General features: G+C 40.1%; 1 protein-coding gene across 1 annotated transcript in view; it reads right to left on the reverse strand.

Annotated features, from left to right (window-relative positions):
- Positions 1-4,841: 4,841 nt before the first annotated feature.
- Positions 4,842-15,373, reverse strand: part of LOC308659396 (uncharacterized protein C8orf74 homolog) — a gene marked incomplete at both ends in the record, with an annotated part of 37,635 nt that continues 27,103 nt past the window's right edge. The window contains 2 exons of the mRNA XM_081312965.1: positions 4,842-5,111; positions 11,092-11,492. Of these exons, the coding sequence (XP_081169091.1) occupies positions 4,842-5,111; positions 11,092-11,492 (671 nt within the window). The remainder of the gene's footprint in view (positions 5,112-11,091; positions 11,493-15,373) is intronic.

Genomic DNA, 15,373 nt, shown 5'->3' on the forward strand with positions numbered 1-15,373 from the left:
GATATGGCCATATAAAATGGAAGCTCCTAGCCCCACATTTGCAATTCCCAAAGAAAGAGCTACAGTTGATATACTTGGTATCAGATCTGTCCATGTGATGTCTCGTGTAATCCATGGGTAAGTAAAATGGGAAAGCTAATGCAGCTTGGATTTGTATGGTGTTTTAATACAAGAGGGCTTTTCAAACTGTTCCATAGAACCCTGGCGTCTGAAAGAACTTAACTTCCACTTAAACAAAGCCAAGTGTCTATCAGTGAGCCCCCCCCCCTGACTAAATACCAGCTGATCCCTCTTACCTAAGTAATAACCAGTTCTCATTTCTCATAGCCTTTTTGAGATCAGCCAGTAAATAAATACTGTAAAAGTATTTATTAACTTTAATAAAAATTATAAAGGTGATTAAACTTGGTGGAGCAGTGGGCTAATGCCTCCTTAAGTAACACCAGCTGCCTGCAATTAGTGCAGGTTCGCATCCCACCAGGCTCAAGGTTGACTCAGCCTTCCATCCTTCCAAGGTAGGTAAAATGAGGACCCAGATTGTTGGGGGCAATTAAGCTGACTTTGTAATAATGCCGCTTGGGGGGGGGGCGAAAGCCCTAATAAGCAGGCATATACCTAGAATGAAGGCTACTGCTAAGCTTGTAAGCCACCCTGAGTCTTCGGAGAAGGGCGGGATATAAATGGAATTAAAATAAAATAAAAAATAAAATAAACTTAGGAAATGAATAAAAACAACCCTCCTGAAAATTGAAATCTCTTTTCAGTACCACATTTAAAAACAAAATGAGAAAATGGATCCTGTCCAGAGATAACTGACCAGACTGGTGAAGAAAACTGGGAATTAATCTGGAAAGACATTACAGCAATTATGAAATGCATGCAGCATAGCCATTCAACATAAAAGACAGGCTTTTGATCATTCTGGGGGTTAACATTAGCATAAGTGATTGAAAATGACAAAAAAAATCAATCTTTGGTGAAACATTAATAAAATATTACTGATGTGTGACAGTGATATAACCACTTGTAAGTCAGAACTAATGATGGGAGAATTCATTACCAATTTCCCATATGTGATTGGTTCTTAGGCTTAAGAATCTTCTAGACCAGTGTTTCTCAACTTTGGCAACTTTAAATGTGTGGGCTTCAACTCCTGAGTTGGGTTGCCTAAATTGCCAAAATTGAGGAACACTGGTCTAGATGTAGTGTATGAGCTAGATAGTACTGTGACTATTCCAACACTGAGCTTGAGAAATTTGAAAACAGCACAATTTTAAAAAAGGCCAAATTTGCAGTCCAGTCAGAAACCATGACCATGTGCATGCATGCACCTTTCACATTCACAATTAGAAAAGAGAAGGAAAAATTATTTGGCACATTTTATAAACGTGCCTTGTGATATCATGAAGCAAGTAGGGCAGCATGGTAACAAATACTATTTCAGTAAACATCTGAAAATATGTATTTTTTAATATATGCACATATACGTACATCAGGCATAACATAAATTAGGCATCATCATCTCACCTTGGGGGAAAGCTTGGTGTGACAGAGAAGGAAAGACAAAGGGGTGTTAGAATGTATTTCTGAACCAATTAATTCTGAAGGAAAATGAATGCAGCTCTTGACAGACCAAGAGGTCTCTCTGAGTGGGGTTACCCATTTCTTTGCTGCAATAGCAGAAAATAGATGATTAGGTTCTTTCTCCTGTTGCTCCCAAAATTCAAGAGAGGGATCAAGAAATACTTAAGGATCGGGATCATAATATTGGACTAAGATAAAACCTTCTTTTTTGTAATAAAATACTTTATCCTTTAATTTGTCTCTTCCTTCAGAGAAAGTGAAAACTTTATTTTAACTTGGAAAACAACATTAGGAAAAAGAGTCACACATAACACACTCCATGACACAGTCCACTAATGGCTGCTCTATTATACTCTAGGAAATTCTAAACTCCTTTCGCTTTGTCTGACCCACTCAATTTAACTTTGGCATCTGCTAAAACAAAAATAGTTACTGCCTTCAATGGGCTTGTCTTAAATGACAAATGTTTGGAAATCCTGAGTGGAAATTGATGATAAAGAGGAAGAGGAGGAGGAGGAGGAGGAGGAAGAGGAGGAGAAAGGTGGTTTTTATATTGAGCCATTCAGAGACTTTTTTCTTAGTACCCAGTATATCACCTTACATTCCAATATTACAAATTCTGCTGCTTTCTCAGGCAGAAAAAAATGTTCTCCCACTCTGATCTGTTAGAGGAGGAAAAGGATTCATTTTCCCAGAGCTGTAGAGGGAGGCTCCTGCTGTGTGCAAAGGAGAAGGAGTAAGACACGCAACTCTGTCTTTTCCTGCCAAATCATGCCACTGGAGGTGGCTTTAGGCTGCTGAGACTTAGGAGAGGATGTGTCCAGCTCTGTTTCCTGACTGATAACAGTAGCCGGCCCCTCCAACCGGATGTTATGCGTCCTGGGGCTACCTTTATATTTAAGAAAAGGGATGAGGAAAAATCACGACTTGTTTATACTTCAAGAAAAATAACGTTGCTGTCTTGCTCTCTGTGAGACCATATAGATGGCTTCCCTGAAAGAATAACATGACGAAAATACAATGTCCCGTATCCCATAGTAGACCTCATACTTGAGTGGTGGGGGTCTAGAATACTCAACCTAGATTGCAGCCTTTAAAAAAAATCAGTCACTCATGCCTCATTTCCTTTTGCTTGCTTCTTCACTCGATGGAAGGGTATCTAAGACAGAAGTCATCCCTGAAATAACTTTCTATCAGATCAAATTTTATCTGTATAGACAACATCTTACTGTATAAACCTGCCTTTTATCAGAAAAGAAGCTGAGGGCAATGACAATATATATAAAGCAAGACTATAAAAATCAGCTTGTAAGAAATATTATTATTACCACCACTAGTATAAAAAGGTAATCTTCAGGTGCATATTCCTTAAAGGTGATTTACTGAGACTGAAAATAGAGCTCTCAAACATGGCAAAAGGCATTTTGCTGCTTGAGATGGACAAAACCACAGTTCTCTTTATTTCACAAACACATGCTGACTGGACAGGTGGTTGAACCTTACTTCAGTTTTGGGAGCAGGACAATACTCTTCGCTATATTATATTAACTTTATTTTTACTTCAAAGTTATATGCAAATAACAATATTCATACTTCTGTTAAGTGATAAAATATAAGTAGATAAAATCTAATTTAATTTAATCCAATTAAAAGTATGCTAATTATATTAATTAAGCTGAGTTAATAAGATTGCTCTTTACAGGCTGAATAACATCTATTACATTGAGGATTACAGTTTGGTGACAAGTTTTAGAACATTCTGGGGGCCCATTTATGCCACTTACGGTGGCATTATAGCCTTCCACTTTTGAAAAACCATGTTAGGTACTGCCCTAAGGATTACTTTACATAAGGTGCTAACAGATCCCAGCTCTGCAGTCTCATTTTGTACATCTAGAATACAGGAATTAGAATGGAAATAAGCTAGGGAAGACTGAATGAAGCATGCCATTGTAAATAACTGTCCTCTTGTAGAATAAGCAGTTAATTTCCTAGAGGAAAATGCTTCCTTTTGAATATGTCCCATGTCTATGACAACACTCTCTAAATCAGAGCGGGTACTATTAATTGGCAGCACAAGCATAGAGTAGTTTTGACAAAGCCATTTTGTTTTCATGTGGTCTCATAAGACTAGGTTGTCTTTCATCTCAGATATCTTCACATTTTGTCCTCTTCCCACCCATGCTTTTTCCTTTAATTTACAGTAATTTTTAGACGCTTATCATTGCTGCAACAAGTTGTGGAGAGCACTGAAGCAATGAGGACATTAGTCCTGTTATTATAGCCTCTTTCAGGAAGGAAATTCCATTATCTGCTTAGGTGATGCATATGACCCCAAATAATGCTTGATCTTCCCTTATGTTCCTAGAGCATCTGTGTATTAGCCTAAACTGAAGGCAACTGAGAAACCTAAAAGCTATTGGAGGGTGGAACCCTGAAACTGAACTGCATTCCTGTTTAATTTGTTGATGAAAGATCAAAACCAAGAGATCCCCAAAGAGGAAGTATCTGGCAAGAGAATGGGGCAAATGGTATCTTGATAGCCATTGCTTTGACTTAAAATATCCAAATTTAAAAATAAATAAAAATTATCCCTCTCCCACCTATTGTATATTTATTTGAACTTTAAAATGATGCTTGCATTTTCAGGATTACAATGTGTACAAAACCCATTGACCTAATGTAGGCAATTAAACGTGCATGCATATGCTGCTGGCTATAAGAATGTGGCTTTAAGAATTTTGGCATATGGCATAACTTCAATAAATTTCCCCAGCCAACGTGTGGCACTATTCATGCAAAAGCTGAAAGAAAAACTTCAGAAGCAGAGCAGATTACTGGATTCCATTGCTAAGTAATGCTTGCCGATTCTCAGATTCTAACATGAATGTTAGAGTTTATTTGTTTAATTCTATACTCTGTAGGTAAAAATACTCAAGTTTTGTTCTCCTAAGATAGCAATCTGTTTTAAAATTATGTTATTTAAACTAAGCGATGTAGAAGTTTCACATAATGGGTATATGATGTGTCTCAATCTATTCACAGTACCTTGCATAGCAAATTGAATATGTCAGTGCAAGGCTATTTCTTTTAAAATGCAAACATCTGAACCGTACCTCCAGTCTGAAGTAGTATCACTCTGGAGAATCAGAGGCAAAGTACTTAGAATGCCTGGGATAAAAAGGTACAATTATAAGGAGATGCATGGATTGCTTCCTCATTGAAGGATGCACAATAAGAGAACCCCAAAGCAATCTTCATTTCTTTTTCTTCTTTTGGTCCTTCTCCATTTTGTCTTCATTTTCTAAAGGGTTGTCCTGTGTCTTCTTTTGAGGTTTGCTTGATTTTTTTCCTCGCAAGTCAGGACAGAATGGAGGTGGGTATGGAACAGGTGAACTGAGCATCAAGGCCTTTTTCTCAAGCTTTAATTCCAAGATTTCAAAGGTAGTCTGGATCTCATGTTGAATAATATGATGCAGGTTCTGGATCTGAATTTTAATTGCTTCATTGACTAAAGATATCAGTGTCTGGAAGACAACATTAATATATTTGAAGTTTCTGATATATTAAACAATTAATATGGTTGGCTATTGATTGATTGGTTAACAAGATGATAACTTGCTTCAATCTGAATAGATGTGAATGTGTTGAATTTACCTGTCCTGGGTGATCATCTAAAGAATCACTTGAGGGTTTCTACTGAGTGGTGAATAACAAATAGAAAAATACAGTGCAAGAATAATATAAAAATAATGTAAAAACAAAAACCACTAATACAATCAGTATTACCTCTGAGGAAATTTGTAGTCCATTGGGGCATATTGGAATGGTATTTTTAACCATTTGGTCGTGTCTGACCCTTGGTGAATTTATAGGCAAATGCTCTCCATGCTACCCTGTCAAGCACAGCTCCTTTCAATTGTATTAATTTTATTTGATTGCAGAAAACGAAGACACTTAATCCAATATTGATCTCCATGAGGAGAGCAGTCCAGGGAGTATAGACTACCCCAGAATGCCTAACATTTCTTCCACACTCTATGTGTAGTGCCCATTATGAGGAATGGGGACTCTCAACAGATTCTCTTTAGATGATCAAACTGGTCAGGCAAATTCAATTCTGGCAAAATATTGTCCAATAAAAGCTGGTGCTATGCCATATAAGGCATTTTTGAAGAGACTTGAATATGAAAACATTTGAGAATATTTGCAATTTATAATGCCTTGTTAAATCATTAGAATCTTATTGGACCTTTGATTAGATAAAAAAAAAACCTCCTCATTGCATAGAAGAATGGACTTCTCTACCAGTTACTTGCATACCCTAATAATTCATTAACTGGTAAATAGTTACATGATTCTCTGAAGCCCTGTGAAAAGATAACAAAAAATATGGCCAAAGAAGCAGTCATACTATTGTATATTGACAGCAATTCCTTTTGCTGGATGTTGTCTGCCTTGACATTCTTAAATCCATTGCTTATAGCAGGGATATAGCCCACTCCATTGCCGGCAATGGGGAAAAAAAAGTCACGATACATTGTGATACATCATGTGACGTTGCAAGTTTGACACCCCTGGCTTATAGCCTTTTAATGAGGTGAAAGTAAAAATGACTAAAGCCATTTCCTCATTAGTGAGTATATAATATTTTTATAACATTGATTAATTATCTTTGAGGTTTACACAGCATATGCTTCTTTTCATATATTGGCACACCAATGATTGAAGAATACTATAACTTAAAAAAAGGTAAAGGTAAAGGTCGACTCCCCTCCGCCCTGTGCGTTCCCACAGAGAGGGCCTCCTCAGGGTGCCTCCAGTCAGAGAATGTCGGCTGGTGGCCCCCAGGGGGAGGGCCTTCTCTGTGGGCGCCCCGGCTCTGTGGAATCAACTGCCGGTTGAGCTCCGGATGGCACCGGATCTCCGCTCCTTCCGGCGCGGGTTAAAGACCCATTTATTTGAACAAGCTGGCCTGGCCTGATGGGGAGTTACTTAGGGTTTTAATATTTATATATACCGTATACAGTATATTATTGTTTTTACTTTGGGCAATAATTTAATTCTTTTTTAACTTTTGTATTTTTGTAGTTTTATGATATGCCCTGTTCACCGCCCTGAGTCCTTCGGGAGAAGGGCGGTATAAAAATTTAATAAAACCTAAACCTAAAGGTTCCCCCACACATGCGTGCTAGTCGTTTCCGACTCTAGGGGCCAGTGCTCATCTCCATTTCAAAGCCAAAGAGCCAGCATTTGTCCGAGGACGTCTCTGTGGTCATGTGGCCGGCATGACTAGATGCCAAAGGCGCACGGAACGCTGTTACCTTCCCACCGTAGTGGTCCCTATTTTTCTACTTGCATTTTTACATGCTTTTGAACTGCTAGGTTGGCAGAAGCTGGGACGAGTAACAGGCACTCACTCTGTTACGCAGCACTCGGGATTCAACCCGCCAAACTGCCGACCTTCTGATCGACAAGCTCAGCGTCCTAACCCACTGAGCCACTGCGTCCCTATAACTTACTAGTTAAAAAAACATGGATACGCTTCCTGTCTACTTAACTTTATTTTATTTGTTCAATAACTTTGTTAATACTTTGTTAATGCCAGCTGAAAACCAAATGACCGACCTCCCATGTTATCTTTATTTGTAAGAATGAGTCTGGGCCCCACTTAATCTTTCTATAATTACACAACAAGAATAATAGGAAGCTGTGAATTTTCTTTAAAAATGTATGCATCTTCCTGGGGAAATATTAAAGTATGCTAAAGCAACAGGAACAGTAATATGGATAGGTAAACAGAGAGGTGGTAAATGCATGTTTTACAATGGAACACACACAAACATGAGATCCAAGGAGGACTAAGAGTTAGATTTCTCGGTTTCCACATGGCAGAGGTATTCAATAACAGCAGGGTGCTATAATCATTGATTGCAATGATATACATTGCAATGGAATGAGAAGAGGTCCATATGCCAGCTGAAATCTAGTCACATCCTCAGTGACTATATAGGTGTGCACATGCATACACACACACACCTGCTGAAGGGTGGGGCTTGGGAACATAATTTTAATCTGACTATAAAGCTGGGAAGGAGCCAACAAAACAGCGTGGGGACCTAAGGATATCATTTAGTTCTAGGTGGCAGCTGGCAAAATGTATGAATGATACTGGTCAAAAGAATTCCTTTAATCAATTTCCAAAAGCTGTTGAGTTTGGAGGACATCCATCAGACTTTGAAGGCCTCAGTGATAGGCTGAATTTAGGAATTGGGAATAAAAAAATTAGAATTGGGAATAGCAAAATTTGGATTTTTTTCTTTATATACAGAACAGTATTTAACAACAACAAAAATGATTAGCAAATTATATCCCAGCAATCATTGCTTGAGTTCAAAAGGTGATATTCTTTCCGTTCATTTGAATGTACTTGCCTTTGCTGGCAGCTCAATGAAACACAAATGCGTAAGCATTAATGGCCCATTCATTTCACTCCACAGATGGGCTGACAAGTGAAAAACATTGCCTCTGACTTCCCTAAACAATATGCTACAGGGCAGAGAAGAACCAGAAAAGCAAGCCCAGGCAGGTGGGAATTTTCAATCTGGAACGTGATAAAATCATCAGAGGTTGATTATGCAAATCAAAGAGAGAGAGAGAAGAAACAATGTTTTGGAGGAGGCAACCTAAGTCATAACCCTGATGTGCTGTCAATTTACAGTGTGAACTTCACTTTCTGAAATCTTCAGGGCAAAATAAACAATGCAAACTTTAATCAATAAGCAAACAGCAAGTTTAAGAGCCATAGTGAAATAGCCATATTGCTCTCCCTCAACACATACAGGCGTGTTGGATTTCAACTTGCATTATTTCCTTCAACCGCTTCAGCATTTTCTAGATCATAGGAATGATATGATGTCCTCCTATGGGTAGCTAATCAGCTCTTCTTGACTTGAGAAGTGGTCTTGTGGGTCAGTTGGTTGTTCAGATGAATAAAATAGTTGGATTCATACAACATGTGCTTTATCTGGTTGGTTGCTTAATGTTCTGTCTTTGCACAATATATTGAAGCATTAACTAACCAAACAAACTGGGTTTGCTTGATATGCTATACTGTTAGGATTTTTACAAGTCAGATATAGTAGCTCTCAGTTTTTTCCTTCCATCCAAACAATATTCAACAGCAAAAGGGTATTGACACTGAATGTTCTATTTATCACATTCTCTAAATTTGTATAATTCTCTTTTAAGAGCATCCATTGGCCATTGCCATATATAGCAGAAATAAATCTAGAGATGAATCAAGAGCTCTGCTAAGAAGTGCATTCTTTGATCTATGTTCTCATTGCAAGGGGTAGAATTACATTGTATAAATCAAACATATAAACCTCTATTGGATCATTTGTTTCCCATGACCAAGTGTTCCCAAAATATTTGCACTTTTCCTTATGGGAATGATGTCCCTCAGCCTCCCTGATATTAATTATCCATTTATTTATTTTGGTTTGTTCTAATGTTTTATATGCTGCTTTTTAGAGTTATTTTACAGCATGTCACAAACATATTTAAAATGTGCCACAAGGAACATAATAGATCAACAGCATAAAGCATATTCAATAGTATGTTTGAAAATAGAACTTTAAAAAAACTCTAGTATTATAGCAAATACAGTAAAGATTTTCTTTTAAAAAAAAGATTGATAGGAATGCCTACACCAAGATAGGTTCAATATTGAAAAGGGCTTAATTCTGATTAAACCTGATAATTCAGGATGAAGATACCTATTATAAGGCATTTAAGGCCCTCCGCTCCCAAATCACATGGATTCAAGCAATCCTTTAAAATCCTCACCCCAAGAATTTGTGATTTAAAAATCATCCCACAACTTTAAAGTTAGGTAGGTAAATTTGGAAAAACCAACCCTGATTCAGAAGCATTATCCTTTTAGCACATTGGGGTACCTGTGGGTATGGTATAGTATGGCTAGGCTGACTTCATCTTTGATACTAGAAGAGATGCCAAGAGCAAAGAAACAATGGCTTCTATTTTGTGGCAAGCATTTGACGTGTTCTTGGGGGTCAGTCTAAAAACCAAACACAGGATCTTCTCTTTAAGCATGACTTGTTTAGTTTTTGAAACTGTAAATGGGACCTCATGCATGCTCCTTTATAGGATGCCCCATTCTTCCCCAGCAAATACGTAAATACCTAGCATTTTGTGACTATGTTTGAGCATCTGATGCACCTTGGACTCTTCTGGACCATCTTTCTTTCTTTCTTTCTTTCTTTCTTTCTTTCTTTCTTTCTTTCTTTCTTTCTTTCTTTCTTTCTTTCTTTCTTTCTTTCTTTCTTTCTTTCTTTCTTTCTTTCTTTCTTTCTTTCTTTCTTCCTTTCCTTTCCTTTCCTTTCCTTTCCTTTCCTTTCCTTTCCTTTCCTTTCCTTTCCTTTCCTTTCCTTTCCTTTCCTTTCCTTTCCTTTCCTTTCCTTTTTTTGGGGTCTTGCCCAGCATGCTCAAACTCCCCTTGTATTTCTCAACAGCAATAATTGAAGTTTAGTTTTTGAAACTGTAAATGGGACCTCATGCATGCTCCTTTATAGGATGCCCCATTCTTCCCCAGCAAATACGTAAATACCTAGCATTTTGTGACTATGTTTGAGCATCTGATGCACCTTGGACTCTTCTGGACCATCTTTCTTTCTTTCTTTCTTTCTTTCTTTCTTTCTTTCTTTCTTTCTTTCTTTCTTTCTTTCTTTCTTTCTTTCTTTCTTTCTTTCTTTCTTCCTTCCTTCCTTCCTTCCTTTCCTTTCCTTTCCTTTCCTTCTTTCCTTTCCTTTCCTTTCCTTTCCTTTTCTTTTTTTGGGGTCTTGCCCAGCATGCTCAAACTCCCCTTGTATTTCTCAACAGCAATAATTGATTTACAATCCTGTTGTCACCAACTAATTTCATTAATGGAGTTAGTGAACATCTCTACTCTGAGGCACTCTATTCCTTATAGCTTGGAAGAAGTCTAGATCATCCAAGATAAAGAATTTTCAGCTATGATACCCACTAAGGAGCCTCTGGATATCCTTTCTATTTTGAGAATCTATAGTCTCCATGCCAGAGTTCCCTTTGTGAATGGGCAATTCCTGACCCCCCCATTTCACGGCAGCCTGAGTACTCATCACATGTTTTCAACATTTGAAATGTAACTGCTGGTTAAAATTTGAGAAACCTTAATGGCTAGGCCTAATCAAGGTTCCTTAGAAGAGATTAAATGAATTCCAGTGGTAGTCAACTACCTATTACTTATGTGTAGCAATAATAATTTAACAATACATGGTGTTAAATTAACAATATCCTAGAGAGGGGTGGGGAGAAAATGGCCCTTTTATGACAATGTGGACTTCAACTCCCAGAATTCCTGAGCCACCATGCTGGCTCAGAAATTCTGGGAGTTGAAGTCCACAAGTCATAAAAGGGCCATCGTTCCCCACTTCTTTAGAGGATACTACATTCTTCATTTACCTCTGTGTTAAGAGTCTGTGTTTCTCTTCTGACCCTTTGGTACACTTCTCGGAGCAGACTTTCCCGCTCTGCATGCAAAGTTTCTCGGATATGCATTATACCGGCCTGTTTTTCTTCTTCAGCTGCACAGAGGACGGCTAATTGTTGTTGGTAGTTCCACATTTCAATATCTATGCCTTCACTCAAAGGAGGGGGACTGGGGGGAGCACAGACCTCAAGAATGGCAAATGTCTGATTGCGGTCTCTCTCCCGAGTCATCACAAACTGGTACAGCCAATAATGCTTAAGAAATGTGTTTAAAAAGTAATCATACACAGCAGACTTCTGGAAAGAGGAGAGCTGAACCGGAAAGCCAGTCAGTTTCTCTTGAAGGATTTTAATGGCTTGCAACAGGGGAAAACCTGAAAGGGAAAAAAAAGAGCAACATTTGACAAATATGAATAAAAAAATAAACATAATAACTTCTGGGATATCTCCCTGCTGTTTACTCAACCTACAGAGGAAGAGATAAGAATTTCCAAATGCTGAAAAGACAGACCATGTGAATGGCTATCCTTAACTCTGACAATTTTCTCTACTGCTCAGGCCCAATTTTTCTTTTGCCAGCTTCTCCTGCACTCCTAAAATTTGGTCCCATTCTATTCACTATATGGAAAGATATTTGATTAACCAATGAATCCAGAGCCCTTAAAAATAATAAAAAGTAATGATGGGCTCTAGTTAAAAATTGATTTAAATTCATGTAGTTTGGATATTTGAATAACCCGATAACTTACCAAATTATTGTATTACATCCAAAAAATAGAACACTGACCCTTATTGTTGTGTATGTAAATAGTTATTAACAAGGTACTTAACAGATTGCAAACAGATTGCAGCATAGCAGGGGTTTGAGCGGGAAATTAAGGTGCATTCATTGGTTGCAATAACCTAGGAGCGGGAAAATAGACTCCATTGATTGGTTACAGTTCACACTCTTCTCATATAAAAGGTTGCAACATTTGACAGTTAGCCAGTTGACTTTGTGTATTCAATAAACTCGTTCATTGTTAAATCACTCTGAGTCCTCATCTATCAGAACCAAACAATTGGCGACGAAGGTGGGATAGACAGAAGACCAGAGAATCGGCGAATTGTTGCGCAAAGGCGGCAAATTCAAAAACGAGTCACAGTCAACCGGCGGCCGCGGTGAAATAAAAAAAAAAAAAAAATTCTCCGAATGGCGCAAATAGGGTCCTTGAAGGAATTCGACCCGAACTTCCCCGAGGATTGGGAAGAATACATCGGTCAAGTGGAAGGGTTCCTGTTAGTGAACGGAATCACAGACGACCGTAAAAAAGCGGCAGCTTTACTAACGATTTGTGGCACACCGGTTTACCGAATCGCTGTCGGACTGTGTCAACCGCAACCGGTCTCAAGCGTACCCTATGCTGACCTCCTAGCCAAACTTAAGGTCCACTTTACTCCCAGGAGATCCGAGCTCTTCTGGCGGCGCATCTTTGAGAAGAGGAACCAGAGACCGGGAGAGTCCATACAAAAGTTTGTCGCTGCCGTCAGGGAAGCCGCAGTACGATGTAAATACGATAATTTAGAAATTAGAATTCGGGACCGAGTAGTACTGGGCTTACGCGATGAGCAGCTACAAAACAGAATAATCGCCAAACCCACCGGCGATTTACAGGAGGTGATTGACGAACTTTTAACTTACGAGTCAACCGGGTATCGCGACCCCCCCCGCAGCAGCGTGGCTGCAACGACCGAGATCAATCAAGAGGGCTATGTGGACTGCGGGGAGGTGGACCAGCAGTGGGAGGAAGAGATCGCTGAAGTCTCCAGGCGATTCGGGAAAATGGCGCCAAGACAACCCAGAAGTGAAGGGCCCGAACCTGCCCACTGTCAACAAACCGCAATTCCGCAAAGACAGGCGACGGGGGCACAACGACCATGGAGGGACACCGCAACCAAACCGCGAGACATCGACATCCAGAACCGGTGCGGCAGCTGCGGAGGCAACCATCCCCGCGCCTCTTGCCGATTCCGAACCGCAAAGTGCAGGGCATGTGGCAAGACCGGCCACATCCAGGCCATCTGCAGGAGCCGTGCTCGCGACAACCGCCTTCACGAAGTTGATGTGTGGCCCGAGGGTAAGGTAACCCCTAAATTCAGTGGCAAGGAGACCCCTAAAACCCGGGTTAAAGTTCAAAATCTAGGGGAGGTGGCGCGAGTCAACCGGAGGAGACAGGGAAAAGGTCACAATTTTCCAATAGGAAAATTAAAAATTACAGTCCAGCTGCAAGGGGTCCCTTGCAGAATGGAAATCGACTCAGGGGCTTCAGTGTCAATAATTTCCACTGAAACCCTTGAGAGGATTGAACAAATAAGTGGAAGAAGAATTCCACTTAGTTCAACAAATATTCAATTGACTGACTTCCAAAAAAGCCCCATAAAAATAAAGGGGAAGACCAGCCTTAACGTTAAATTTAAGGGATTTAAGGGGGTCTTAGAATTAATTGTTACGGAGGGACATAGGACTAGTTTAATTGGACTTAATTGGTTCCCTGCCCTGGGCATTTGGATCGGGGGAATAAATTCAGTCATTAGGAAAAAGACCCTCGAATCAGTCTGCAATGAATTTGCAGATGTATTCGATGGATCTTTAGGGAAGTACAAAGGGCCCCCAATTAAATTTAACCTAGACCCCTCAGTTAAACCAATTAGGCTTAAGGCCCGAAGGGTACCTTTCGCCTTAAAGGGAAAAATCGAGGCCGAGCTCGACCGGCTTGTAGGCCAAGGGGTATTAGAACCTGTTGAGGGTGGTTTGTGGGAAACGCCGATTGTCACACCCCTAAAACCCAATGGGGATGTGAGAATCTGCGCTGACTACAAAGCCACCCTGAACATTGGAATGAAAAAGCATGCTTACCCGGTCCCGACGGTGAAGCAGGTCCTCGCGACGATCCAGGACGGCGCCATGTTCGCCAAGTTAGACTTGGCGCATGCGTACTTACAGTTGACTGTTTCTGAAGAAGCTGCAGAAGCACAGACGATAGTTACCCACAAGGGGGCGTTCCGGGTCCACAGACTGCAATTTGGTATTGCAGCTGCTCCAGGCATCTTCCAAGAGGTGATGGAGAGGACCTTAAAGGGCATACCTGGTGTATGCCCTTACTTTGATGATGTCCTGATAGCTGGAAAAGATGAAGAAATGTTAGTAGAGCGGCTGGAACAGGTACTGGGCAGATTTAGGAGGGCTGGATTGAAACTAAAAAAGGAAAAATGCAGTATAGGGGTTAAATCCACTGATTTTTTGGGGTTCAGGATTGACAAAAATGGAATCCACCCTACCCCTGACAAAATTAAAGCAATAAAATGGGCCCCTGAACCAAGGAACAAGGCGGAACTACAGGCCTTCCTTGGCTTGGTAAATTTTTACCACACGTTTGTGCCACACAAGGCTGCCATTGCAGAACCCCTCCACAGACTCTTAGATAAGAAGACTCCCTGGCAATGGCTGAACAAACACAAAGTGAGTTTCCAAACGTTAAAAGACATCCTTTCCAGTAAATCAACTGTAACCCACTTTATAGAAAACAAACCAATTTATCTGGCGTGCGATGCTTCGCCTTATGGTGTAGGGGCTGTGATCAGCCACTTAGACAACCAAGGAATACAAAGACCCATTGCATATTATTCTCGGACACTAACCAAGGCAGAGCGGAATTATGCTCAGATAGACAGGGAGGCATTAGCAATAGTGACAGGAGTAAAAAAGTTCCATGACTACCTTTATGGTAGGAACTTTACTATACTGACTGACCACAAGCCCCTGTTGGGACTGTTTACCACGGATAAACAGACGCCCCAAATTATGTCGCCCAGAATGCTGAGGTGGTCCATTTTCCTCTCAGCATACTCATTTTCCCTCCAATACAGACCGGGCAAAGACATGGGACACGCTGACGCCCTTAGCAGACTGCCCCTTAGCATAACAGAGGAGGACCCTGCACCTGTGGGACAAATAATGTCCCTACAGGACATTCCTGATTTACCCCTAACTGCTAAAGACATAGCTGAGGAAACAAATAAGGACCACACCTTAAAGAGAGTATTGGCCTGGGTCATGAGTGGGTGGCCAAATGCCAACCCGGACGAAAAATACAGGCCCTATTTTAGAAGGAAGGATGAATTATCAGTTCATTTGGGATGCTTACTCTGGGGAAATCGTGTGGTTATTCCAGGAATTCACAAATCAGCTATTTTACTAGAATTACATGAAGGACAC

The sequence above is a fragment of the Vipera berus genome (genome assembly GCF_964194415.1).
Source record: "Vipera berus genome assembly, chromosome: 1".
Classification (NCBI taxonomy): Eukaryota; Metazoa; Chordata; class Lepidosauria; order Squamata; family Viperidae; genus Vipera; species Vipera berus.